Here is a 26,634-nt window from a genome sequence, read left to right as displayed (position 1 = left end):
TTATGATGTGCAAGATGAACATAGTGAACCATAACGAAGCATCTTTTGTACATGTAGAATATTGTACAAGTACAAAGAAAAAATATTTTTCTTTTTTTAGACTGAAATAGGAATTGTGGAATATACCTTCTTAAGTTTTAGAGAATATAAACAAGATTCATACCCACATTTTTGTGTTATCAGTGTATTTCTTTCTATTTTACAAAAGGAAAATAATCACTAAATTAAACATCCCCAAAGTGGCAAAGCAAATGTAATGACAAATCACTGTCCCAATATGCAAATTGGTAAGTTTTTTTTAACACTGAAAGATATTCCTTATCAATTTCAATTTATTTCATGGATGTTTTAAAAAAAGTGGTGAAAATATAGTTGCCAATTTGATGTATCAAATGCTTTTCTTAAATAAAACCTGTCAATTGCCATCATGACTTAAGAAACCGAACATATCAGGGGCAAGATAAAGCTTGAAACCTACTCTGTCTACAGATGGTGAGGAAAGTATAATTCATACCTACTGTGACATATATAGCTCAATATATGATGGCCCATATTCTGATGTCTTGTTTAATAAAAATAGGCCATGGTCTAACTGTGCTAAAATTATGGGAAGCCAAAAGTTGAAAATTACATATCAACATAAAAAATTGACTCTTTCATCATGCTTTAAGAAGAGAACTATTTCATTAATTATTTGCTATGAGTTATGAATGATTTGACTGTCAAATAGGACGATCAATTGAACTTACATGTATACTGCTAGAGATACATGTCGTAATTGGCTATCCATAGTTAAACCACAAGCTAAGACAAGAGTTTGCATTAAACCCAAGTTAAGAATACAGGTCACTATATCATAAAAGTAGGCACTGACCGAGAAATACATAAAAAATTATTAATAAAAATTAATTGGTGAAATACATGTATTTACAAGATAAAAGATACAAGCATCTGCAAAAATTATAAAATCAAAATATTAATAAAAGTGAGTTATAAAATATTTTTAACATCAAGGTGGAATGAAATTCAGATGGTGGGATATAAAAAAAATCAGCGAAATATACACATCATAATACTTTAGCTGAAATCATACATGTATATCAATCATGCAAAATACATACATTGGACATTGTACATGTAAAAATCAAAATTAATATCAGCGAAGGCTAGGGATTATAATTACTTGAATGTTGATAAGATCAGACATCAAAATGACTATGGATTTTTTTTTTAATCATACAAAAAAGTATTAAAATCAAGGTGAAATGATGCTCAATGGGTGAAAAAAATTTGATGATAAAAGAAATCATGCATGCATTGGTATATTGAGGTCAACCAAAAAATTACACGGGGGCGGCGGGCGAATTCGCCCCGGAAAGTCCAAAAAGAGCCCCGGAAAAGGGCTAAAAACATTCACACGAGGGCGACTGCAAAACTCATAATCGCCCCCGTCAACACTGTATATTTATGTAGCATTTCATGCATACGTACGTGATTGCATTTAAATTATACATTATACATTATATTGCATTTAAATGTGTACTTGTTTGCATTTGCGTGTGACCGCTTATATTACAATCTTGAGCTGTTTCCTACGCGCACACCAATTGTGCTACAAAATCCCAAACTCATTGCCCGACTGCAGTTGCGAACATCACGTATATATGTACGTAAATCACCGCGGAGCTGCCCGCAGAGTCACACAAGCAAATACAAGATACAGTGGCACAATAACATTGCTCATTTCAGCGCACGCGAGTCCATCATAGGATCGTGTCAGCTAAGAGAACTTACCTGTGAATCTCTGTTTACGGGCGTGAATAGTGCATGTGGTACATGTGCCTATGAATTGGAGATGGTACCGGTACGTACTTCTCACTAGCTCGCGCCGCGCTGCTTCGAAGCTTCGTCACACACACACACACACACACACAAACGCAAAAAAGCCGCGAAATAGCTCCAGAAATTGTAGCCCTGGAAAGTGGAAAAAGAGCCCTGGAAAATGAAAAAGTAGCCCTGGAAATTTTTTAATTTTCTCCAAAAAGAGCCCTGGAAAGAAAAAAAGTAATTTTTTGGTTGATTGAGGTGGATACATGTATTGAAAAGGGATCTCAGAAAGTGGTTTATCCTGATGTACATCAATTAGATTTGTCTGTATAAACTAGTATTGAAGAATGCATGAAACAAATTTCTGTCATGATTGATTTTTTCTTGATTAGTATGATTACGATATTGAGCACAAACTTATACATTAAAATGAAAACTTCCCAATTAATGTCTTTGATCGCAACAAAAGGCATGACCGCATTGGTCAGATCATACCATGAGGACGCGCACTACTGCGTATTACCGTAATCAATAAGAATGCGCGTTGCATATAATATACGCGTCAGCATTTAAGTGCGACTCTATTAAAAAGACATACTTAAATCTTGTGAAACACCCCCTAGGATACCGACTCCCTGAACAGAAAGACATCATTCATGTTCTCCTCTGAAATAAGGTCTATTTCTATCCTCATGTAATAATTCATGATTATCTCACAAAAGACATTTACACCACCCATAGCAAAAATCTAAATCTTCACAATGCATAATTTGTTCATGATTAGCAAGCCCATAAGCCAATCTGTAGAATAATACACTTGGTCTACATACATCTGTCTAATTTCTGTTCTCGTTTGTCTACAACCAGTGTGTTTAATTAATACTGATTGGTCTAATTACGATTTAGCCCATTTTGTTTGGCTACACCCATCTCTTCTATAATCAACACCACTTGTCTATAATTAGACTAAGTGGTATGTGACCATGTGTAGTGTAGATGATTGAAAACGGACCAAATGTTAATAAGTCTATCTGGGAAGTAGACCGAATGCTTGTAGACCAAATGAATATGGACCATCTGTACATAGACATGATCTATGCACTTAATTTGAATCTTCACATTAAATGAACTGCTCACTGTGAATCATCACAATGCATGTACCTTGTCTTTGTCATCACAGAGAGAGAGACCAATATTGTATCAAGATTGTAAAAACCTGTTGCGATGAGTACTTATTTGTTTCCATGATTTGACAATCTTCTGAAAGGTGACATAAATATCACAGCTGACAAAAGAAGAGCATTTCAGTAAGTTTTTTTTTTCCAGTGATTTTCATCGACAAATTTGATCCTGGCCAATCAGATGGAAGGATTTCATTATCTTTTAAATGATATCGGTGGAAATCACTGACAAATTACGTAATAAAGAAATCCCCAGAAATCAGCTGAGCATTTCAATCATTTTGACAGTGATTATCCTACAATGCTCAAAGCAGCAGGGCTGCATATAAAAATATCTGAAAACTTGAGGTGATAAGGCTTAGCAAATATCATACGGCTGACCCAATCATATAGTGAGTTGGGACTGATTAAGGCCAACCTCATGTATGTAAGCATGCAATGACTTACTTTATCATGGAGAAGGGGTACACAATTTCCTTAACAGAAGAAATACTGTAGAAGATCATTGCTTGTTTAATATCAACTCATATACAGCTACCCCAAAACCAACAATAAGTTGTCAGGGAAGGTTCTTGGTTTATAATAACCAAAATAGCAGCTTGCTCTTCCAAAAGTAAAAATCAGAAAATCAGCTTACCTGAAAGAGTAATTCTTCTAAATACTTTCAAAATTTGTAAAGTTATATAAAAGGCGAGATATAAGAGTTTCTTTGACACCATATTTTTCCTGGACTGCTTTGAAGTTTCACCAAGATTGCACAATGTGCACATCTCATTCTTGACTGAATCCCAAATTTCAAACCTCAATTTTTTCCCAATTCTTTAAAGCTCTTGCTGGATATTTTCTACATTCAATCAAGTATGAGAGAGGGTTATACATGTAGTTGATCAATTTTGACAAGTGTTTTTATGACCTTGAGTATACTTTTTCAAGCTCATTAAAGGACAAGTCCACTCCAACAAAAAGTTGATTTGAATAAAAAGAGAAAAATCCAACATGTATAACACTGAAAATTTCATCAAAATCGGATGTAAAATAAGAAAGTTGTGACATTTTAAAGTTTTGCTTAATTTCACAAAACAGTTATGTGTTGTATGCAAATGAGGAGACTGATGACGTCATCCACTCACTTTTTCTTTTGTATTTTATTATATGAAATATGAAATATTCTAATTTTCTCCTCATTGCCAAGTGAAACAACGATTAATTCCTCCCTGAACACGTGGAATTAGCATTGTTTAATACTATATGGTTCAGTCAAGTTGGTCCTTATTGTCAAATTTATAAAAAATGAAATATTGTATAATTCAAACAATAAAAAACAAAAGAAATAGTGAGTGAGGGACATCATCGACTATCTCATTCGCATGTCACTCAGTTGTGCATATCAATGTTTTGTGAAAAATCATCGAAACTTTAAAATGTCATAACTTTCTTATTTTACATCCAATTTTAATGAAATTCTCAGTGTTTTGCTAGTTTGATTTTTATCTATTTATTCAAATCAAAATTTCTCTGGGGTGGAGTTAACCTTTAAAAATCTCAAAATTAATTTTTGGGGAATTGACGATTTTGTTTTGGTAAGTCGCATATTATTCTCTCTGATTTACAGTCAAACCTGAATAGTGAGCATCTGAATTCAAAAGACCACCTGCTATAACTTTTTTGTTCCTTTTGAACTGTATTAATATACTGGCTTGCAAGTTTTCAATTCTATTTGTGACATTACTGGCTTTCCATAATTGAGATAGAAATGAATCAATAGCACTTTCTCTGATCTGGTGGTGTTTCATAAAGCTGTTCCTATGGTTTAAAGTGATTTTATATACAATAGGTATATGAAGAGCCAAAAGTTCAAGATGGCATTTCAATAGTGTGTGACTATGGTGTGAGGCAAACTTCAAACATGTAAAGGTCCAGGGTTTAATTCCCAGCATGGCACTACCTACCCTTAAGCACAGTGTACATAAAAATAAATGGAAATTCTTGATGCATTACTGATAAAACCAAATGCACGTTCTAAATACATAAAAATGTAAAGCACAACTTCATGAACAGTTTCAAGAAAAACTCACTAGGTCTATTGCATGCTTACAATTCAATCCTCTCAATAACCAAATAAACCTACCCCCTCTTTTTCATACGGTGCTCAGTTTTGGATCTCGATAGGGTTGAAGATGTTCATCTCCTTCCTCAGCTTCATCATATCAAACGATCCATCATCTGGGGTCGTCATTTCAGGGGATTTAGGATTCAGGCCGTAGCGTTGCTTCGGAGGTTCTTTCCCAGCATTGCTCCTCTTCTTGTCCTCGGCCAACAGTTTCGAACGGACGTCAGCTTTCTTTTTGCCTTTCACCTTCTCACGTTCATTGTTTTGTTTCCTTGACAACCAATCTTCAAAGGTGGAGTTGCGATCTTTCACTCCACCCTTTCCTTTTTCCGTCTTTGAACCTCTGTGTAAAGCAGAAATGAAGTTATTGTACCCAGCATTACATTTGAAAATATTAAGCTGATTACATGTATGCCAGCTATACGATTGAATTTCCTGATAATCTTCATATAATATTAATAAGTGGTATAAAGGTAGCCATTCTTTAGGTTACATTGTCAATGAATACATTGGATGCACAAAATGACAATAATATTGAAGATCATGATATGGAAACTTTTAATGAAAAGAAATCATCCATAATTACCTCTCAGAATTTTGTGAATAATTGAGGTTCAATATCATTCTGATAAGAACTTTGCCTTAAAATGCTCACATAATTTGTGATTTGTAATTTTTTTTTAATATAAAGTCAAGACATTAGCCAATCACCATAATCCAATACATTAGGGTCAAAGATTAAGGGTTATAAAGAGCCCAACTTTAAAATTTACCCCTTATCTATAGAACTATATAGAGAACAATTTTTCTACAGATATTAGAAGACTGCTTTCAGAGACAGAAAATACTCACTTCTTTCCTGCTGCCCTTGCCTCGGCTTCTTGCACATTCTTTAACGTCTCCATTCCCAGTTTGACCTGGGTCCCTACCTCATCCTGATCAACAAGCCAATCATCATCGTCAATTTCTCCGTCGCTTGACCACCCACTCGAAGCTGACTGCGGTCTGTGTTTCCTTCTCGGTGCATTAAGCCTTGTCCCTGAGAACTCTCCCGGTGGCAGTATCTGCGTGGCGTACATCTGTGCGTAGGCTCCTGTGTACCAGGTCTTCAGTTTGGAGTCATACATCTGGTGGGCCATTCGTCCACTTGAGCGGGCGATCGGTTTCTGCTTTGCCGCCCTCTGCTGCCACTGATAGAGGAAAATCTGTCTCTCGCATGACTTGTGGCCCCACACGCCAGCAAGGACCAGAGGGGACTTATTCTCACAGTCTGGATCATCAATGGTGGCACCATTGTGGAGCAGGACCTCAACAGCGCTGTTCATTCCCTGTGCTGCTGCTATGTGGAGAGCTGTGCGGCCATTAGCTGTCTTGGCATGTACATCAGAACCTATGGAATAATAAAAATTAACAGGAAAAAAAGTAATTTTCACTTCATAAACATTGATTTCACAACTCTATTCATAAAACAGACACAAATTTATTGCTTTCCACTAAAGGCTAAATGATATAATATATCACTACTTTCCTCATATAATGTCAAATTAGAATAACTCTTTAAATTGACTGTCTGTTACCATTCATATATCTGTAAAAATAATAAAAATAAATTTCATATTAGATTGAAGCCCAAGTCCATGCCAACAAGTCATACCTGCCAACCTTTGATAATAAAAAATCAGTATCAAAGTCACGAGGGCGCCGAGCGGGTCGCGCGCGAGATGGTTTCCCCCTCCCATGGTAGGGACTCTGCATTTTCTGCATGTAAAAGTAGCATTTCCCTACCCTTTTTAAAGCAAATTTACCCTCTTAACCATACCACAGGATGACCTACATGTAACGTTAGTCTACTTATATGTAATATAATATCATTTATCAATCAAACATTAAAACAAGGGTCTTTAAGATATCACGTTTGTGACAAAAAAATACACCCAGTTTCATTCAGGTGTGATTTGTTTTCATTGAAATCTATATAGATTTAGGAATAATTTGATTTTGAGCATATTTTTGTAAGGCCCTCTATTGTTGGAAAGTTTCTGGAAAGATTCTCTTTTTAATCAGAAAAAAACTTATTTCAAGAATTCAATTGAGTTTTGGGCCAAGGGATATTTTGTATCATTAATTCAGATTCAAGTTGGCCTAGCCTACTGTATTAAAAACTGAGTGCAAAAAAATCTAACAAGTGATGGAATCACTTGAGTGACGCTGTCATCAACTCAACATCGACAAGCTCATTCAAGAAGGCCATTGACAGAGCTTTCTAATCCTCACCCCGCCCTCTCTCACCCGATGCGTTTATGCCCAGGAGGGCCCTGCATCGTATACATCCAGATCCAGAACATTTATTTATCATTTATAATTATATCAAGTCTATCATATGCATCAAAATAAGCCAAACATTGTCATCTTATTCATGTTTATATTTCACCACACAGGAGTAGTGACTGAGGACAAGGTTATATCATAACCTTTATTAGATAAGTGCTTGTTGGCATAAGAAAGCATATTTTCAGCCATGACAAAAACGGAGCCGAAGTAATACGGCGGAATACGCCCGACCCGCACCCACCACTGCACTTGCGGTGCGCCGATGAGACTGGGAGGCTGAGGCGCTGCAACTCGGGCGCCGGGAGTTTAGGCAAGCGAAGCAAGTAGATTTGGCGTTCGGCTCCGATGGATCAACTTGACTCGAAAGTTGATAATTGCCGCTTTCTTTCTCACAAATTTGACAATTATTCGAAAAAATAAAGTACAGATCAATTTAACATTGCGTAGGGATAAACTTGAGTAACTGCGGCAGAGCCTCCCGATGTGCACGGCGCGGCCGATCGGCCGGGTAAGCAGGCGCCGGTAAGCAGACTCATCAATGATATTACCAACACACTCTAGACACCAGTACACGACTCATTCACTAACTCATTCCACAATACAAAATCATCCGGCGAAAAGAGCAAAACCTCGAATAAAAAGTGAAATTATCTTACTAAATCACCATATTTCGCGTCAAAAATATCACCATCCTTAATTCTATACATCGTAGTTAGGAAACAAGGGGTCTAAAAAAGTGAATTTTTCACGGTTTTTCCGATGTTCGTGGATTTTGAAAACGTGTCCTCACTGAAAACTGGCACTTTCGCGAGCCGATGTCAGCCGCCATTTTGTTCCGGAAGTCAACGCTAATATCGGCCGCGCCGCTGTGGCCGCTGCTCGTAATTTTCACATGCAATTGCAATGGAACTGTGCACTTAGCACTTAGCCGTGCGCCCCAGTTGTTTATGCATTAGTCGTATGTTACAGCCGCTTATGCGTTAGTCGCATCATACAGCCGTTTCAATAATTTCAACACTATATTGATTGACCTAAAAATCGGAATTTTGGTTTAAAAATTCGGAATTCGGAATGGAGGCTAAAAAATCGGTATAATTCCGCCAAAATCGGAATGGTTGGCAGGTATGACAAGTTGACTGAAGAAATTGAGAAAATTGAGCATTATAATGAAAATTCCAGAAAGTTACAGTTTTGGGTTGACATTTGATACTGCTGTGATTGCTCCTGCTTCAAATTATCATAGAGCTATGAATTAACATTGTGATCAGGTTGTTTAGATTAGAAAGGATATTGAGTTGGGCCAGGCAGAGATTTTACCGTATGTTTGGCTTCAAATTATTTCATAAATGTAATTCATTATTTTCATCGCAAATGCCAGGTTTGTATTCACAATCAGCTGGTCTACATCTCAGATATGTCAATACAACATAGGCTAATCAATTTGGTCTAAGTGCTGTTTGACTGCATGTACACTGCACTTATTCTAATTTTCATTTTTTGTAATGCCCAAATGGTCTGGTCGGATTTTCACTTTATCACATATGTTGGTTCTAAGTCAACAAACTGGTTACTAACGAACTATTGGAGGCCATGTGACCAAACGGAAAGCGGATGAAACAGGTGTAGACCAGTCAGCAATTTATTATTCTAACCTACCTCCTTCGATGAGTTTCTGGACCATGTTCACATGACCTCTGTGAGCTGCTATACAAAGAGCTACAAACGCTCGGTCTGCTATCCACGCCTGCCTTGATTTCTCTCGCATCGTCTTTGATGATGGGGTCTCATACTTTGTGTCCTTAGTAACTCCAAGCTTCATCACCTTCAATTTGGATCAAGGAATATTGCAATTAGCCACTACTTCAAAACTTGCAAAAGTGGTGATAGGCTACTGTTCTCTTACATTTTAACTCAAATCATATCTCGCTTACAAAAGCTCTTGCAAATTAGATTACAAGAAACACTGTTTCATGATCTTTAAATCCAGCTGCAGTTTGCATGGTAAGGTCATTAATTGAGATCAATATCATACTAAGTTGTATCAATCTTCTATCATATCTGTCACATTTTCTCTACACAACAGTCTGAATTTCTCCTCAAAATCTATGTTGAGATTTAGAGATAGTAGTTGCAATGAGCACTGACTTCATGAGAAAGTAAGTAAAACCATGGACCTATTACGAATGGACATTCAACGAGAGCATTTTATGACCACCACCTGTTTCCAGCTGTCAAAATTGCTGTCTAACCCTTAACTTTCTCTTTACGCGGTTTTTACAACGACCGCCCCGGGTGATTGTTTACACAACCTCCTTTCGGCCGATGATCGTCACCGATCGATCACTGGCCCTCTTTCGACCAAAGACGGTCATGTTGTAGCCCCGATTGCCAATATAGCAGAATAGGGAAAGTCCTTACATTACCTAGAATGCAATGCACAATTCATATCCGGTTTTTCAGTACATTATTTTAGGCTCTCTATAATGTGCGATTGTCGTCTGTCCATCAAAAAAAATCCCGTTAAATTTCATCAATCCTGTGGAATTTTATGCCCAAATGAAAATCAACTTCTGACCGAAGGTAAGCGCTACTATCGACATCAATACTGTCCGAAAAAGCTGAGATTTTAACGTTTTTCCGCAGATTTTTTCGTCGAATTTCAACTGCTTTTTTGCCGTAGATATACGGATCTGCAAGGTGATGTCAATGCATTTCATTTCCGGTTGTTAGCGATGTACGTAAAAATACGTTTATGCACGCCTGTTTTCTTGTTCCTGCTATCATTTTCATAGCGCTAACGTTCGCTGCTGTGCGTTGCTTTTGATAAAGTGAACGAACAACATCGCAATGGGTAGGAGCAGCGTACAATTGATTTCCGCTGTCCATCAGTGAGAGCATGTTTTACGACCGGCTTGATGGGTGTCAGCTGCCAGCGCTCTGTTTATAAAAAGATTAGCGGCGACGGTCTTTGTGTCAAAGGAGGGGATTCGTTGAATGTCCATTCGTAATAGGTCCATGGTAAAACCAAGGTTAATTGACACCATATTATCTAGATCTGGTACATTTATGTTTATTATATAAGCTGAACTTAAAATTATGAAACCTTAGCTGAAAAACCATCACAATGAAGACTGCTAATTTCTCAGCAACTACACAATTTCTTGCATTAAACCCTTTGGCAGGTATTTTTTTTTCATACAGACATGTGGGTGGTTATTTTTAAATTGATAGAACTGGCATTTATCTTTAAAGCTCAAGTCCTACCCAGAAAAATGTCGATTTGAATAAATAGAGTAAAATCAGACTAACAGAACGCTGAAAATTTCATCAATATCAAATGTAGAATAAGAAAGTTATGGCATTTTAAAGTTTCCCTTATTTTTCACAAAACAGTGATATGCACAACTCATGCAGAGACATGCAGATGAGTCAGTCAATGATGTCCATCACTCACTATTTCTTTTGTTTTTTATTGTTTGAATTATACAATATTTCATTTTTTACACATTTGACAATAAGCACCAACTTGACTGAACCTTATCGTATTGAACAATGCTAATTCCACATGTTCAGGGAGGAATTAATATATATCTGTTTTGTGAAATTAAGCAAAACTTTAAGACATAACTTTCTTATTTCATATCCGATTTTGATGAAATTTTCAGTCTTATGCTTGTTGGATTTTTCTCTTTTATTCAAATCAACTTTTTGTTGGGGTGGACTTGTCCTTTAAGAAAACTTGCATACAAACAGGCTTTAGGAGAAGCGAGAATAGGTAAATATATACAATACCTGATTCACATCCCCTTTGGCTGCAGCTGAGATGAGGCTTTTCCATGTATTCCACACATCTAGATTTATAATTGCACCAGGTACTATATCATGATGTTTGACATCACTATCGTCCATCATATCAGCTGACAGGATAAAGGAGGAGAGTCCATGTTTATCACATACACTGTAATCATTTTGATTTTTTAAAGATCTATTTCAGTAGTTGTTAATTAAACTGCCAATATAATTATTTCAAATAATGGAATAAGTTTCCTATTAATTAAATCAAATAGCATGATTTCTTCACTTTTACATGGGTGGTTACTGTATTAAAACATTTTGTACAACTAATTCTGATAAAATAGGATTCTTGATTATTCAGGTTTTTTTAAATGCACAGCACACTTTCACTAAGTACTGTATAAAAGTGAAATTCCAATTTACCTAAAGGGGAATTTCACCTTGACAAAAAGTTTATTGTAAAAATAGCAGAAAAAATAATTTAAAATATTGACGAAAGGTTTGAGAAAAGTCTATCAAAGAATTAAAAAGTTGTTAGAATTTGAATCATTTGATTTGTGACGTCATATGCAACTCTTTTCTCTCTTTTTTTTTTGGGGGGGGGGGGGGTAATGATAAAACCTCATGATAGATGAAACAAGAAAAAAAAAATACCTTCATCAAGATAAGTCAGTCTTTGCAGATGACTCGGTATACCAGTAATAAATTCCATCTTAGATTTAAGCGCCCGTATCTTCATCTCTTGGTACACCTCCTTCATGACGAAGATTTCATCAGTAAAGAGTTTCACCCGCAGCTCAAAGAACTTTCCCTTGGTCTTGGCACTCCCAGGTTTGTCCCCCATGATTGAGGATTGTCTATGTAATGTTCCTGTAAACAGCTCCTTGGTTTGATCTCAAATATCCTCCAAAATTAATGGCAGATGGGTTCTACTATCATCTGGTTCTGGATGTTGTTAGTCTTCTATAAGTTGTATTCAACATCTTTGGCCTCCAGTCCTTTCATGGGTTAAAGCTGAGAGAAATGTGAAGCATACATATATTTCATGTTTATAACTTGCAATTGATAAAGCTAACCTACATGTATTAAAGCAACCTTCCATTGACAAATCATGAGAAATCAAGTCTAATCTCCGAACAGAGAAGGGATTCAAGTCTTTCACTAAGCTGGATGCCTGGGGGCACTAGCGTACCTATGGGGGGCAGACTGCCCCCCCTGACTAGTCACAACCCATGCAAGGGCCATACGTATCCCTGCCCCCCCCCCCTGACGAGCCAACAATGGCCCCCTCCATTAAAGCTGACAACCTTTTTTTTTTTGCTTTTCAATTTTTTTCTGGTACGAAATCCTTTATTTGTGGTTGTGAAGACTTTTTTTTTTGCTTGTCAAATTTTTTGGCTGATGATTTTGCCCCCCCCCCCCCCGTGGAAAATCCTAGGTACGCCATTGCCTGGGGTGTTATGTAATAGACGCCAGAATGTCTGGGTCTAATGATAGGAGAGCAATAGTTAGTAGACTAACCAACCAGAAGTACACGTAAACTGCGTGTTTTCACTTTGAAACATGTAACTTCACCGAGGTTATTTATTTTGGTTTAGCAATCAAGAGATCTGCTAGGAGTCTAGAAATTGGGATTGTTGGAAATGAGAACTGCGACCACCCGAAGTAAACAGCCATCATGAGTTTGGTCAAATTTGTTCTGTCCAAACTTTTATCGCATTAGTCCGACGGGCGCTCATGACGGACAGATTATATCATGCAAGTCAATTGGCATTTTTCAAATTTCGTATTGATTCAATTTCCCAATGATTTATCAATGGCATGGTGCTTTATTGGTATCCATCATACATGTAGGCCTACGTCTAAATTACAAATTAGAAACATACATTTTTATAAAATAGCTGTATTATTTCAAGCATCGCGATCGGTCAATACGCGTCACATGACATCCAACTTTTTTTGTGCACTGCACGGTAGTGCAAAAGGTGTGCAACGAAAATTGACATTGCACGCTCAAGCAAACCAGTGCGGTAGAAGTCCAACAAAACTGTACTGTAACTTTTAAAAAAATTGTTTCTGTGTTGCCAAGGCTCCACATTAACTTTTTTTGGTGGTGGCCCGTTCGGGCCACCAAAACCTTCAAATGATTTATTTTGGTGGCCCGATATTAAAGTCTGGTGGCCCGAAAAATATAAAGAAAAACATTAATTTAAGATAAATAAAACAAACTTCTGAAATATTAATTCTGCAGCCACTACCACCAAGTATATTAAAAAAAGAAAACAAAAATAATAAAATAAATAAGTGAAATAAAACAAAAGAAAGAAAATGAAGAAAGAAAAAACAAAGAACAGGGAAAAAAAGAAAAGAAAAAATTTAGAGGAAAAAAAAACAAAAGAAAAATGAATAAAACAAAATTTATAAAAAATTGGGAAAATTTATAATTATTTTTCAGTAGAAACATATTCTTTAATCAGGCATATTCAATGGGAAGGGGTATAAATGGTTTAACCACTATAAAAAAAAATGAAAGAAAAAAATAAGAAAATGGCATAAGTTATAATTTATATCTGGAAAAAAAAACAGTGTGAGAAGAGTCCTTCCGTATATTTGCCAAATGCTGGAAAAATTCACATTTCATATCAATGAAATGCCTTCCCAAAGTATTTACTTCCTCAAGAGTGGTTTAAGAAGTCATTTATAAACAAGAAAGAAAGAAACTGTCTGCTTATTTTTGGCTAGAAAAGACACAGCTTCGAAAGAAACAAAGTATCAACATACATACAAATGCACACGTGGGACTGTGATGTACTCACCTATGTGTTTTATGTGCATTAATGCATTTGGAAATCGGTGTGAGTCAAAAGAGAGGTCATAATTCCTCTTTTTAATGCTTGCAAATAATCAGGTTACACCAGATTTGAGTAATATGGACTGTAGAAGGGCATTTCATTGGTGTAAAATGTGACTTTGACGTAGATTTTCAAAGTTCTGTGGAAGATTTCTTAGCAGCAACATTTCGTATCGCAGCTCCCTGAGTCTAAATAGTCTGCTAGCGCACAGCTAGCTAGCTGCATGCAGTGGTTTCATGCATGCAAAGCTCTCGCCAGACGGCCGGCGCAGCCGGCTGGATAATAGTTTACTGTATGCAATCTTTGTGTGTGTGTATTTGTGTGTAGATTAACAAAAAGGGCGCATGACGAATTGACTTGCAATTTGAACTGTAGAAAGTTTATAAATGCGTGCAAAATTGGGAGAAAAATTGCGCTACTTTGAAAATTATTGGTTGCCCGATTCGGGCCACCAAAACTTAACATTTTTTCAATAATGGTTGCCCGAGGTGAATTTCTGGTGGCCCCGGGCCACCGGGCCACCGCTAATGTCGAGCCTTGGTGTTGCTATTTTATAAAACAAATAATGCACTTGCTCTGTCATGCGTAAAAGTAAATGCAGAGAAAGCTCGGTTTCTTAAGATGGAGCACACTGGACACTCGCTGCCAGCGGCTCGTGCACAGTGCGGCACCTATCTAAAGAAATCTCGCGTGCTCTGCATTTCCACTAACGCACTCAGCTGCATGCATTATTTGTATACTAATGACATGTTGTTAGAGAGTCTGGGGGCCCAGAAAAACTATATTTATAAGTAATATTCTAAACAAGGCTTTTTTTGTCATTTAAATGTACTGTTTTCAATCGATATGCAGAGTTTTAAAAATCAGTTTATAACTTTGAGAAACTTAGTCTCTCAAAGTGATAAACTGAGGAAACAGTTCCTCTTGCGACAACAACCCAAAATAACAAAAAATTGTTGAGACTTCCGGTCATTTACTTCCTGTTAACGCTGTTTCTCTGTCTCCCTCACTCAGTTAAGATCTAATAATTTACAACATTGCGGGACAAATGAATACCCTCTAGCGATTATTTCTATCCGCAATAATGAACCTATTTTAGTATTTAGTATTAAGTTACAACATGTTGTAACTTATGAGTCATATGTCATATTATTGATATGACTTAGGCCTAGATCTAGACCCTGGCCCTGTCACCCTATTCATAATCTTCCTTCCTTCCTGGTTTTCTCCCTCCGCTGCTTTCGGAGATCAGCCCTATGAAGGCAATAGTATCCATAATAAATAATCATCCAGGGTTAAGAGTAGACAGGACAAGTCGTAAAGATATAGTTCATGCAGTTTAATTATGGTTATATGCAGGTTCTGAGCATGTCAATCAATCATCACTTTCCTCACGTCACGACTGCAGACTCAGTTTCTTCCTTCTCTGTCATGCTTGTGACACTCATTCAATGAACAAAGACAAGATTAATTTTTATGATGGTTTGTGATGACTTGTTTTGTGCCAATCCTGTCGGGTTATTTTGCTGACTCAAATTCCAAGACAGAATTAGACTGTCTTAGAGATAACTTACTTAGTTCTCGCTCCTTTTTCTACTTCTAACTTAGTTCTACCGATGTGTACCGGTACAAAATATTTAACTTACAACTTATGTTATGTTCGCCTCCGTCCATAGTCGCATAGCCATGCCCATAGGCTAGACGTCTTTCCAAATTAAAAGTGAGGTTCCGTACCGATGTATCGGTTGAAGCGATTGCTACCTACAATAGCTGCGTGTACGTGTCACTCACACAACCGAGGGACGACGACGGAGGCTGGGCCTGGGCAGGGTCGGGGCGGTGGAGCGGGGGTGCATCGGTAGCGAGCTACATGTAATGACAAACTTGAGCTCGAGTCGTGAAAAGCGTCTCTGGCAACATAACGTCAATCCATTACATAATTGATCTACGCATGCGTACATATCATCAAAAAGGATAATATATAAATTTTAAATTGTATTTTACATTTTTTCAACATAAATATATGCCTTATAATACTCTTTTCATAATAAATATTTTATAAAAAAATTAAGTGCAAGTTTATTGAAACTCCAAAACAACAGATTCGATTTAAAAAGAATTAAATGTATTATCACTGAAGTGGACGAGGATCACGAATTTTTCGGCCGCTAGCAGTGTCTAACGCCGTACTCAGAGTAAAATAAGTTTTTTTAGTCTGAAATCACTTTCTGTCTTTGCATTATTATCTCTTAAGATGATTAGAACACCTCTCAAACTGTTGGTCCGGTCATCGGTAAGCATATACTAACATTTTGCCGGGTAATTGGAAGAAAATTTGAGATAATTGCATAATCTTTTATTAATGGTCCCACACGTTTGAATTGGTGTGTTTGTTTATTGGCTTTGGCTTTGCTTCACTTTTGACATTTTTTGTCATTGTCTGCATTAATGTGATTTTTTATCATGGTCTATAGATTTGAAATTTTTTAGAGTAAGGACAGGTAGGCCTACCAGATGCTTAAGCATGACTGGACCAAACCAAAAATGCAATATTGACATCATGATTGAACCATTGACATTGTCATTTAGAAAAAATCAGACTTGACTCTGACTTGAGTCTTGAGACTTGACTCAACTTGTGGAGTTGTGCAAGCCAAGTCATCAAATGTCTTGAAAAGTTGATTGATTCACTCACTGCTCAGCATTGTGGCTAGCCAGCAGGCTCCTCCTAGAGAGTAAAAATCATTTACTAACGTGTGCTTACTCTCCACGTAGCCAGGCAGGGACTGCATCCAATTCGTGTGCGTGTTATAATTATTATCCAATCAATCTGCTTTAAAAAAGAAAGCCATGACATGTGTGTGATATTTAACTAACTGAGAAGATTTGTTGAGCAGAAACCAGTTTTACATTCAATGAAACCGGAGAGACATTTGCAACCTTTGATAATTTACCATGTTTCTACGAGAGATTTCCCATCTTGGTTATGCCCCTCTACTGATGAAAGTAAAGTCATATAAACAATAATACAGCTTTGAAACACATTTTTTTTATTAATCGAACCCCCCCCCCCCCACTACTTGTATCGGTGAATTCTGAATTTGCCACCATCTTGTTGACATTGCTGCAATGTCCCTTAATGTGATTGGGTGCACACACTCTGAATCTGGTGGCAAGAATATCAAGCAACTAAAATTGTCCTGTATATTGTTTTTTTAAACTTCCACATTACAAAACATGAAATTATGTCAATCTGTACCCTTGCTAATTGCACTCTTTGATGCACTTCAAAGATCCTCATATTCAGTCACAGTCTTGGGTTGCCCAAATCATTCATTGAATTCTTTGAATATTTACACATGCATGCACCATTTTTATTTAATCAACACATTGGTATTTAATGATCTAAAGTCTTCATTGATCCTGTGTAATGTAATTCTAGTACAAACTGCTATCCCCTTTCTTCACTTTAGGCCCAGAAGCTCAGGACCTTACACACCAGTAGAGTTGCTGCATCAGGACAAATATTTGTGGTAATAAAGTTTGCTTAAATATTATAAAAATCACTTTACTTTCTGAAAGGAAGAATTGAAATACTTGAATTAATGCACACTTAAATTCTAACACTCCAGTAAGAGTTCATTTATAATTAGGCCTATATGTTAATTATTTTTACCTTGTATAAACCAAAATTAGGCCTTGCTCCATAACTGTGTTCATTTTGGTTTTGCTTTTGAGGATGAATACAACATCTGTTCTGGGAGCATGTTCCTCTGTCCTATCCCTCTCTTTTCACATTGTTCTCTGTTTGATCCATATTGTCTTGTTATTTAACTTTGGTTAATACATGTATGTTATTTATTTACAGCACAGAGATACTGAAGCCAACAATCCAAATACTCCCTTTGAATTCACAGAAGAGAATATGAAGGTATGTCAAAGAATACAAAGATTTCTGCAACATGAAACCAAATGTATACATCCACTATATATGAGCCTTTTGAAAATTGTGTGATCTGTTGTGATATGATTTGGGAAATGAATTGCAGTAGTGTAATGTTTTGGCCTGGTGGAGTAGTCTCCGGATTTGAAACAAAAAATTCAAATTCATAATTTTCTTCAGCAAGAAATCAATCCATGTTGTGGTATGCTGTACCCAGGTGATGGATACTCAGTATGATTGTTTGCAGCTCAGGCTATAGCCAGATCTACCTTGCAATGTTCATGTACTTCTTCAATGGTTATGTACATGTATATTATTTCTCTTAGAGAGTAAATGACATCATAGCCAACTACCCTGATGGTCACCAGGCAGCGGCCTGTCTACCCATCCTAGACCTTGCCCAGAGACAGCATGGATGGACACCCATCTCAGCCATGAACAAGGTAGCAGATATCCTCAAGATGCCTAGGATGAGGGTTTATGAGGTAGCCACCTTCTATACCATGTTTAACAGGTAAGTGAATGAGGAGGCTTCTTGAGGAAGTGATCTCTTTGGTAGCTATCAAAGAGAGCTATCTAGTGGGTGTTTCATGGAGCTATTCGTAAGTTACGAATGACTTATGAACGCCTGGTGACCCTTTCTTGTGGTACATGGCCTAAGTGGCTGACATTAAGAACATGTTCCAGTCTTGCACAAAGTTGTACTTAACTTTATGAATGGCTTTATGAAGCACCCACCAGGGAAGGGAGATGACACTAGCTGTCGAAGGAGTGGCCTGAAGTTGACATGGTGGGTGGCAGACATTGCGCAGGCATGATTTTTCTCTGCAGATCCGCAATGAATTTTTTTATACAGATGTTTTTTCCTGTGACTTCAATTTTTCTCTGGGATTGGCATGGTCACATTCCCATACATAGATTTCGAAGGCCTGATTGAGACATTTGAAAATTGACTATGTACATTCAACCATTTTGATGGCGCTTGCACTAGCGAACTATCATTTGTGATGTGGATTTGTGAATGGTAGACCATTGTCAGAAATTTATGAATAAATCCCCAGAAAAGATGTTTATTCTTGTCTCATAATTATTTCATTATTCCCTCAAAATGTTCTAAATTGAATTAAAACATTAATTTTCAATACCTACAAACCGGGGGAGGGGGGATGGGGCTACTCGGATTATAACATGATACCTATGTGCCACACCAAAGTCGAAAATAGGGGGCTCTGGAATGAAAACTTGGTCTTAGAATGGGTGTCTCTGGAACAGCTCTAGGATCAACAATTGCTAAAAATGCAATGCTCTGAAACTGACCATATCTGAAAATGGGGGTCTCTGGAACAGCTCTAGGATCAACGATTGCTAAAAATGCAATGCTCTGAAACTGACCATATCAGAAAATGGGGGTCTCTGGAACAGCTCTAAGACTAGGGTCAACGATTGCTAAAAATGCAATGCTCTGAAACTGACCATATCAGAAAATGGGGGTATCTGGAACAGCTCTAGGATCAACGATTGCTAAAAATGCAATGCTCTGAAACTGACCATATCAGAAAATAGGGGTCTCTGGAACAGCTCTAGGATCAACGATTGCTAAAAATGCAATGCTCTGAAACTGACCATATCAGAAAATGGGGGTCTCTAGAACAGCTCTAGGATAACGATTACTAAAAATGCAATGCTCTGAAACTGACCATATCAGAAAATGGGGGTCTATGGAACAGCTCTAGGATCAACGATTGCTAAAAATGCAATGCTCTGGAACTGACCATATCAGAAAATGGGGGTCTCTGGAGCAGCCGTGTAAAGCATGTACGTATCATGCTAACATGCTAGCTGTAAGCTAAGCGCTAGGAGCACGGCACAGGGTGCTTCGGCGGCAAGCTCAATCGGTGCCGACTGGCTGAGTAGTTCATGATGGGTCACACTGAACGGGGAACCACGAATCTGAGGGTTTCAAACCGGAAAAAAAATCAGAATTTCCATGGCTTTCTAAATTGGTGATGTTCTGGAATGAAAATTTTGGTTGAAAATGGGGTCTGGACTGTAACACATACTTATCATACATTTATACTCAGGCATACAATTGTAAAATCTTCTGTTGGAGGGGGCTTCCCAACCCAAGGAGGTTCGGTTGCAGCGCTCCCTTACAGGCAGCAATTTTTATACGCCCATCCTAGGATGGGACGTATTATGGTATCACGCTCGGTGTCCGTCCATCTGTCCGTCCGTTAACTTTTCCTTGTAAACACCATAACTTCAGTTTAGCTTAAGTTAATAAGTTGGTGTGTATGATACTAGCATGGATCCCAGGAAGCCTATTGATTTTGAGGTCAAAAGGTCAAGGTCACAGTGACGTGTTTTCATCTTACACTTCTGCAGTCCTTGTAAACGTGATAACTTCAGTTTAACTTAACCTAGGCTCATATAATTTGGTGTGTATGATACTAGCATAGCTCCTAGCAATTCTATTGATTTTGAGGCCATAAGGTCAAAGGTGAAGTTGCCACCTTTCACTTTTCTTGCTTGACCAATAATTCCATTTTCCGCGTTACAGACGGGCGTATTATGTGCTCACCTTTAATATAGTGACGCACTTGTTCTATTCTTTATATATCCCTGCTAATTTTGAGAGCCTATGGTGTAATGATTATACTTCCTTACAGAACACTTATCACTTACTTTATTAGAACCCTGTAAATGCTGTACAATAATGCAGCATGATAAATATGTTATTCTATATGTCTATGTTTTTATTTATGCCGGTATGTGTTTTCTTTACAGGAATCCAGTAGGCAAATACCATATTCAAATCTGCACAACAACACCATGCATGCTGAGAGATTCGGATAGTATCCTTGAAGTGATCACAAGAAAATTAGGTATGACCAGGGTTCTGTAACACAAAGGTTAGCAATTAATCGTATGCCTGATTTTTACGATTAATTGTACATTGTAATCAATGCAATCAATCGTAAAAAATGTTCTACGATGATTGGTAAGTTTTGTGTTACGGGTACCAGGTGGCTGTTTCATAAAACTTGTTGTAATAACTAATTTGCAATAACAGTTAAAAGCTTCTGAAATCCTTCAATCTGATTGGCTGATAATAAATTTGTGCATTTGTTAGTATAACAAGTCTGTATGAAATGGGAACCAGATCTAGATAACCTTGTCTAGCATTCATGATATAATATCAATAATATTTGATGTATGGGCAATTCTATGAAATATGTACATCCAACCTCATGTGTGGGACCTTACTGAAATTATTTGGTTCTTGTTTTCCAGTTCTTATGAAAATTTTGCAATGCCCTCGAATGACCATGGCTAGGATACAGGTAGTTCATGTATTGAAGAAAAATGGGAGTTGTACATAAAAAAAGGTTTATTATCACATATTTTATATATATTATATATAGTGTATGAAAGCGATATACAGATATATCAATACCAGGTCATCAGACTGTGGCTTGCCACAGACATATGCAAATTATGAACTTTCTCCACTCTTTGAGGAACATTCAAGCAAGAGTATCCCAACGCAGTTGCTTGCGAGGCACACTACATCGGACTTTGCATACCTTTGGGTACCCATTTAACTTCTGGGTGGAGATTGGCAGAGTGTTTCCTTTTCTTAAAGGAGAATGAAACCCTTGAAACTAGCTGAATCCATAATAAAGAGAAAAATCAAAGAAACATATTGTTGAAAGTTTGAGGAAGATTGAATGAATAATAAGAAAGTTATGAGCATTTGAATATTGAGATCACTAGTGCCATGTAGATCCTCCCATCGGCAATGCGACCAAGATCTGTGATATCACACACGTACAACTCCCTCATTACTTTAGTACTTATTTCACTTATATTCTCACTTTTATAGAGTCTATCACAAGGTTAGGTGTTTTCTTTATGAGATGACAAGTACAGAGGTTTCACAACATTATATCATTGATGAATCGTTTGTCATATGATTAGAATGAGCAAAAAGAGATGTTTTGGGGTATATTTTCAGTGTCCGAGTTGTACGTGTGTGACATCACAGATCTTGGTCGCATTGCCAATGGGAGGATCTCCATAGCATTAGTGATCTCGACATTCAAATGCTCATAACTCTTTTATTGCTAGTCCTATTTTACTCAAAGTTTTGTTGATCTTATTCTTTGATTTTTCTGCTTTCACAAAAGCTAACTTGCTCCAAGAGTTTCATTCTCCTTTAAAAAAGAAAGCCATGTGTGTGACTAACAGAAGATTTGTTAAGCAGAAACCAGTTTCACAATTGATGAAACCGGAGGCACCTTTGCAACCTTTGATAATGAGTTTCATTCTCCTTTAAATAAGGCCATTTGATTAAAATGTATCAGATACTGAATGCAAAGATTGTTTTCTGAATGTTTGTCCTATACCATGCGTGAGATATTGCCATATGTACCAAAAAGAGAGTTATAAAGGTAATTCAAATAGTGAGGGACCTAACTATATTCATTGTGTCATTTTGATTGTACATTCTACTCACAGATATTGGATTGCAGATGACAACTTTTGCACAACATGTGTTGTACATATATTCTTTCATTCTGCCTGACAATGAATTTAAACTTTGAAAATGAGTTGAATGTTAAGAGAGAGAAAGGGAAAAGGGGAAATAGAGATACTTTTAGGAGATACAATTTATAATTCTTTATATTCCTTTTGCTGTAGGCATCAAAGTTGGAGAGACAACCAAGGACAACATGTTCACATTGGCCGAGGTTGAATGCCTAGGAGCTTGTGTGAACGCACCCATGGTACAGATCAATGATAATTTCTATGAAGACCTGTCAGTCAAGGATATGGAAGAGATAATTGATGATCTCAAGGCTGGTAGGACACCCAAGGCTGGTCCTAGGTAAGATTAATCAAACTTATTTAGTGTAATGCTTTCACTTAAGTGTAATGATCTTGCACATCATTGAAGGCATTTGTAAGAATAACATGTATGAGGTACCTCCAGAATTTTAACATGTCCTAGGCGTAGCCAAGGGCATTTGGACCATTTCAAAAGTGTGGGTGATTATTCTAATGCTAGAGCAAAATTATGTTTATAAGATTCTGATATAGACCTGAATCATCCTTGTGTCAATATCATGACCGTTCAGTTCTCCAGCGACAATTGCTCCGCTGCAAATTCCACACATTAATGGAATGACCAACTTCATCCTGGATTTAACACTACACCCTATCCTCAACGAAAGATTTTTAATAAGGGATGAATCAAAGGAGGGAAACATGTATTCCTTACGAAATATTTCTTTAAAAAACAGTAATTTGGGTTGGGATTGTTAACAGTATTCTTGATAATGATATCTATTCTAAAGAAATATTGTGTTTATGGACTTTGCATCCATTTCCAAATGCCCAAATGCCAAGCATTTATCACATTTAGATATTCTTAAATGTTGCAACATAAGTGGAGGTGACAACTTGGTAAGCAAAGCTTGTAGCGAGTGTACCATACAGTACAACACACACACAAAAGAAACAGGAAAGGATAAACAAAACAAAAATAACAAAGTTTAAAAAACAGGCAACTTATACAACAGTTAAATATTCATCAATTTATCATCTCACACTGAAACTGGGGAAATCTCTCAGTATGTGGTGTTTTCTTTAGTCTTGTCTGAAAACAATTTTAAGATGGTGCATTTCTGATATCATATACATCCTTAATTTAGTTACATATTCAATAGTGTCTATATGTTAGAGACCTTGTTTTCACCAATTCTCCCCCACAAACCCCACAAACTTCAAACCATCAAGACCATCTTCTTATAAAGACCTCTTTCCTTGTCTCCCCTTGATAGGTCTTTATATACAGTGTGTACTGTATTCCAGGAACATTTGCTTGGGTTGTCTCTATAGGCAGGTTGCACAGTATTTATTATATTTTCAAATTAATTTTCTTGTTTCTCTCGTATAGGAGCACAAGATTTGCATCAGAACCCGAAGGCGGCCTAACCAGTCTTACACAACCACCAACCGGGCCTGGCTTCGGTGTACGGGATGACTTGTGAGGAGAAACCACTACTATTAGCTTGCTAGAATTGAATAGATTTTTATCAAATTGTTTGTCATTTTGCTTCAAAACATGTATACCATTGATCCTAACACTTTGCATAGAATTGATTGCAGGCCACACCCATTCCTGTCAACTGTTCATGTCAGAAAGATAAGAACTCTCTATTTAAAATATGATCAACTCTGCCAAACTTGAATCAAGCTGGACTGTTGAAGTATCTTCAATATATTAGATATGAATGAGGTTAATGAACAATGGGCTTACATGTTACGTAGACCATTGACAAAGAAAAATCAACTGTCCACTATATTATCATTGTGACATAAAATAGAAGAGTTGCGACTCATGGCAGGAATCAGTGTTGGTGTGAGAGGGTGAGCAAATTGTTTTTCTTTCAAATCTATTGGGACAATGCATGTTGGATAACATCATCACAAGACTGGACAATATTGTCTTGTAGATGTATTTATTGTACATCAGACGAACTCTCAGGAAGTTCTAAGGAATACAGATTTGTGGGTGGTTTTACAGAATTTAATGAATCTGGACTTTATCACTGTAAATAGATAGGTTCAAATATGTCTGGATAAACAAACCACCTGTTTTGGTCAAATTTCGTCATTTCATGTTTGTATAGAGTGACTTTTGAAAGCCTGGCATCAAAGACAAAAATGTTCCACCCTTGTTCTTAGGAGAACCAGTACAACCTCTTATTCTGTTTGGGCTCATGGTTTTACATTCACAAAATGTGACCTCAAATCCAGATAAGCCTAGTTTCCAGAAAAGCCATATTAAGATTGAATATCCCATTTCATACACAAAATAATCCATTATGATATTGGTGATAGTATGCATTACTATGCAACATGTATGAAGAGTTATTAATCAGTATTTCCTGAAGAGTAGACTGACCCACAGATGCCTGATTTCCCCCCTATAAAGTGTATTTACCATATAAATACTGTGGGATGGGGCTCCTGAGAATAATATATTGCTTACAGTTAGTTAACAAGCAAACATGAAAGGACTAGATGACTAATTTTGTGTTCATTGACAGGAATATTTCAAGATAAAAACATTCACTCGGAAAGTGTATGACAGGTATGTCTCTTTATGAAGGAAATCAATAAATACAAAGTTTTCATATGTGATCCTGCAGTGTTTTCTTTTTCTTTGTTATATCAGAGATATGTAATAAGATGGACTAACAGGTTGGTGCAGAGATGCCAACTGTTCCTTTTTTGGAGGGCACATTAGTCCCTTTCTTATCTGCTATAAACAAGCCACTCATATTGGGATATAGTTCTTACTTTTTATTGCTGAGTATGGCAACATGTTTTGATACATTTTTTTAAATTTCTGATCGTGTATGTGCCCTTGTTACATATATGCATGGATCTCCTCTCCATTCGATAGAGCCGCAGTGCTTATGCTCGGTTTGGGGCCTGCATGATCCTTTAATGGGACCAGACGGATAGATCGCTCTGGCCACACACCTCATCTTTTTGATGTGTCCAACAGCTTCAGGCTGGCAAGAACTTTGATGACAGCAAAATTTATTTTTTCCCTAAGAATATTTTGTAGTTGTTGTAAGGTTGGCATCTCTGTCCGTGGTAGTACACATACACCAAACCAGAACCTTGGTTGCTTTTGGTCTATACTACACCATTACAGTCTCACATGTGGGCTAATGCTCATTTAATCTATTAAATGCACAAGTTTTTTTTTTACTTTGTCAAATGGTTTTAGTGATACTACGAGTCTTAGTTGTCCTTTATTTTAACCCTAAATCTCCCGGGGTATTTTGATTCTTGTCATTCCCGGGGGGGGGCCATTATGGCCCCCCCTTAAGATCTCGGCCGCATATTGCGCGATCGCAACGAAAATTTGCATGATGGTAGAGAATGACGTAATCTATGCAGTTGCATTGGTAAATTTCACTGAATATATTTTTATTTTATATGAATTATGCTAATTTATTCATGAAATCATACTTTTTGCTCTGATTCACTAAATAAAGCTCCTAGAATGCTATTTTTTGGTGAAAATATTCTTTAAAGCATTCCTAACAATTGTGAATGAAAAAATTTCTGGTACCAAGACCGATTTCTTCTGTATTTTTTTTTATTTTTTAATTTCTTATGTATTTCTTTGTTTTTTTATTGTTTTTTCGATGGAAATCGTTCCAGACTTAATTCTGGTCATAAACAAGGCAAAATTAATTAAGTTAAATCAGTAAAAGGAGAAATAATGATACATTTATGAATTTTGGCTAGATACACAATTTGCCTTGGATTTGTACATGAAATCTCGTTTATGAGCAATTTTGGGTCTGACATGCACTTACATAATGTTGCGTAATGTCGTAACCGCGTACGCCGGGCGTCACAAATATGGTCTCAAAGTTTGCGCGAGACTTGTAAGTAAAAAGTCAGTGAGCGGCGAGGTCAAAAAAAATTTGCGCAGCAGATATATCGCGAAAATTGTCGAGGGGGGGCCATTATGGCCCCCCCCCCCCCCGGGAGAATTAGGGT

The 26,634-nt window shown here is 37.0% G+C and overlaps 2 protein-coding genes across 2 annotated transcripts; one reads left to right on the top strand and one right to left on the bottom strand.

Annotated features, from left to right (window-relative positions):
* Nucleotides 1-250: 250 nt before the first annotated feature.
* Nucleotides 251-16,034, bottom strand: LOC129253723 (uncharacterized). The gene is made up of 6 exons (XM_064095528.1): nt 15,743-16,034; nt 11,899-12,258; nt 11,242-11,366; nt 9,106-9,271; nt 5,971-6,508; nt 251-5,461 (listed from the first exon to the last, which is right to left on the bottom strand). Exons 2-6 carry the CDS (start codon nt 12,086-12,088, stop codon nt 5,158-5,160), a joined length of 1,323 nt encoding a protein of 440 aa, XP_063951598.1. The 5' UTR covers nt 12,089-12,258; nt 15,743-16,034; the 3' UTR covers nt 251-5,157.
* A 29-nt stretch (nt 16,035-16,063) lies between these two features.
* On the top strand, nt 16,064-25,251 carry LOC129255081 (NADH dehydrogenase [ubiquinone] flavoprotein 2, mitochondrial-like). Its single transcript, XM_064095527.1, has 7 exons — nt 16,064-16,389; nt 17,570-17,629; nt 17,965-18,027; nt 18,366-18,553; nt 20,827-20,924; nt 22,744-22,930; nt 24,002-25,251. The coding sequence occupies exons 1-7, from the start codon at nt 16,351-16,353 to the stop codon at nt 24,093-24,095; spliced, it is 729 nt and encodes a 242-aa protein (XP_063951597.1). The 5' UTR covers nt 16,064-16,350; the 3' UTR covers nt 24,096-25,251.
* Nucleotides 25,252-26,634: the final 1,383 nt, after the last annotated feature.

This window comes from Lytechinus pictus, chromosome 2 (genome assembly GCF_037042905.1).
Source record: "Lytechinus pictus isolate F3 Inbred chromosome 2, Lp3.0, whole genome shotgun sequence".
NCBI lineage: Eukaryota > Metazoa > Echinodermata > Echinoidea > Temnopleuroida > Toxopneustidae > Lytechinus > Lytechinus pictus.
The sequence above is the reverse complement of the archived record's forward strand: the minus strand, read 5'-3'. Positions and strand labels throughout refer to the sequence as shown.

What these genes read in the sequence shown, in the direction of transcription:
- LOC129253723 (XM_064095528.1), bottom strand. Translation starts at nt 12,088, where the DNA reads ATGGGGGACAAACCTGGGAGTGCCAAGACCAAGGGAAAGTTCTTTGAG. An exon ending in CCAAAGGGGATGTGAATCAG is followed by an intron (nt 9,272 to 11,241) that starts GTATTGTATATA and finishes TCCAAATTGAAG; the next exon opens with GTGATGAAGCTTGGAGTTAC. An exon ending in GCAAGGGCAGCAGGAAAGAA is followed by an intron (nt 5,462 to 5,970) that starts GTGAGTATTTTC and finishes TGCTTTACACAG; the next exon opens with AGGTTCAAAGACGGAAAAAG.
- LOC129255081 (XM_064095527.1), top strand. Translation starts at nt 16,351, where the DNA reads ATGATTAGAACACCTCTCAAACTGTTGGTCCGGTCATCG. An exon ending in CATCAGGACAAATATTTGTG is followed by an intron (nt 17,630 to 17,964) that starts GTAATAAAGTTT and finishes ATTTATTTACAG; the next exon opens with CACAGAGATACTGAAGCCAA. An exon ending in AGTGATCACAAGAAAATTAG is followed by an intron (nt 20,925 to 22,743) that starts GTATGACCAGGG and finishes CTTTTGCTGTAG; the next exon opens with GCATCAAAGTTGGAGAGACA.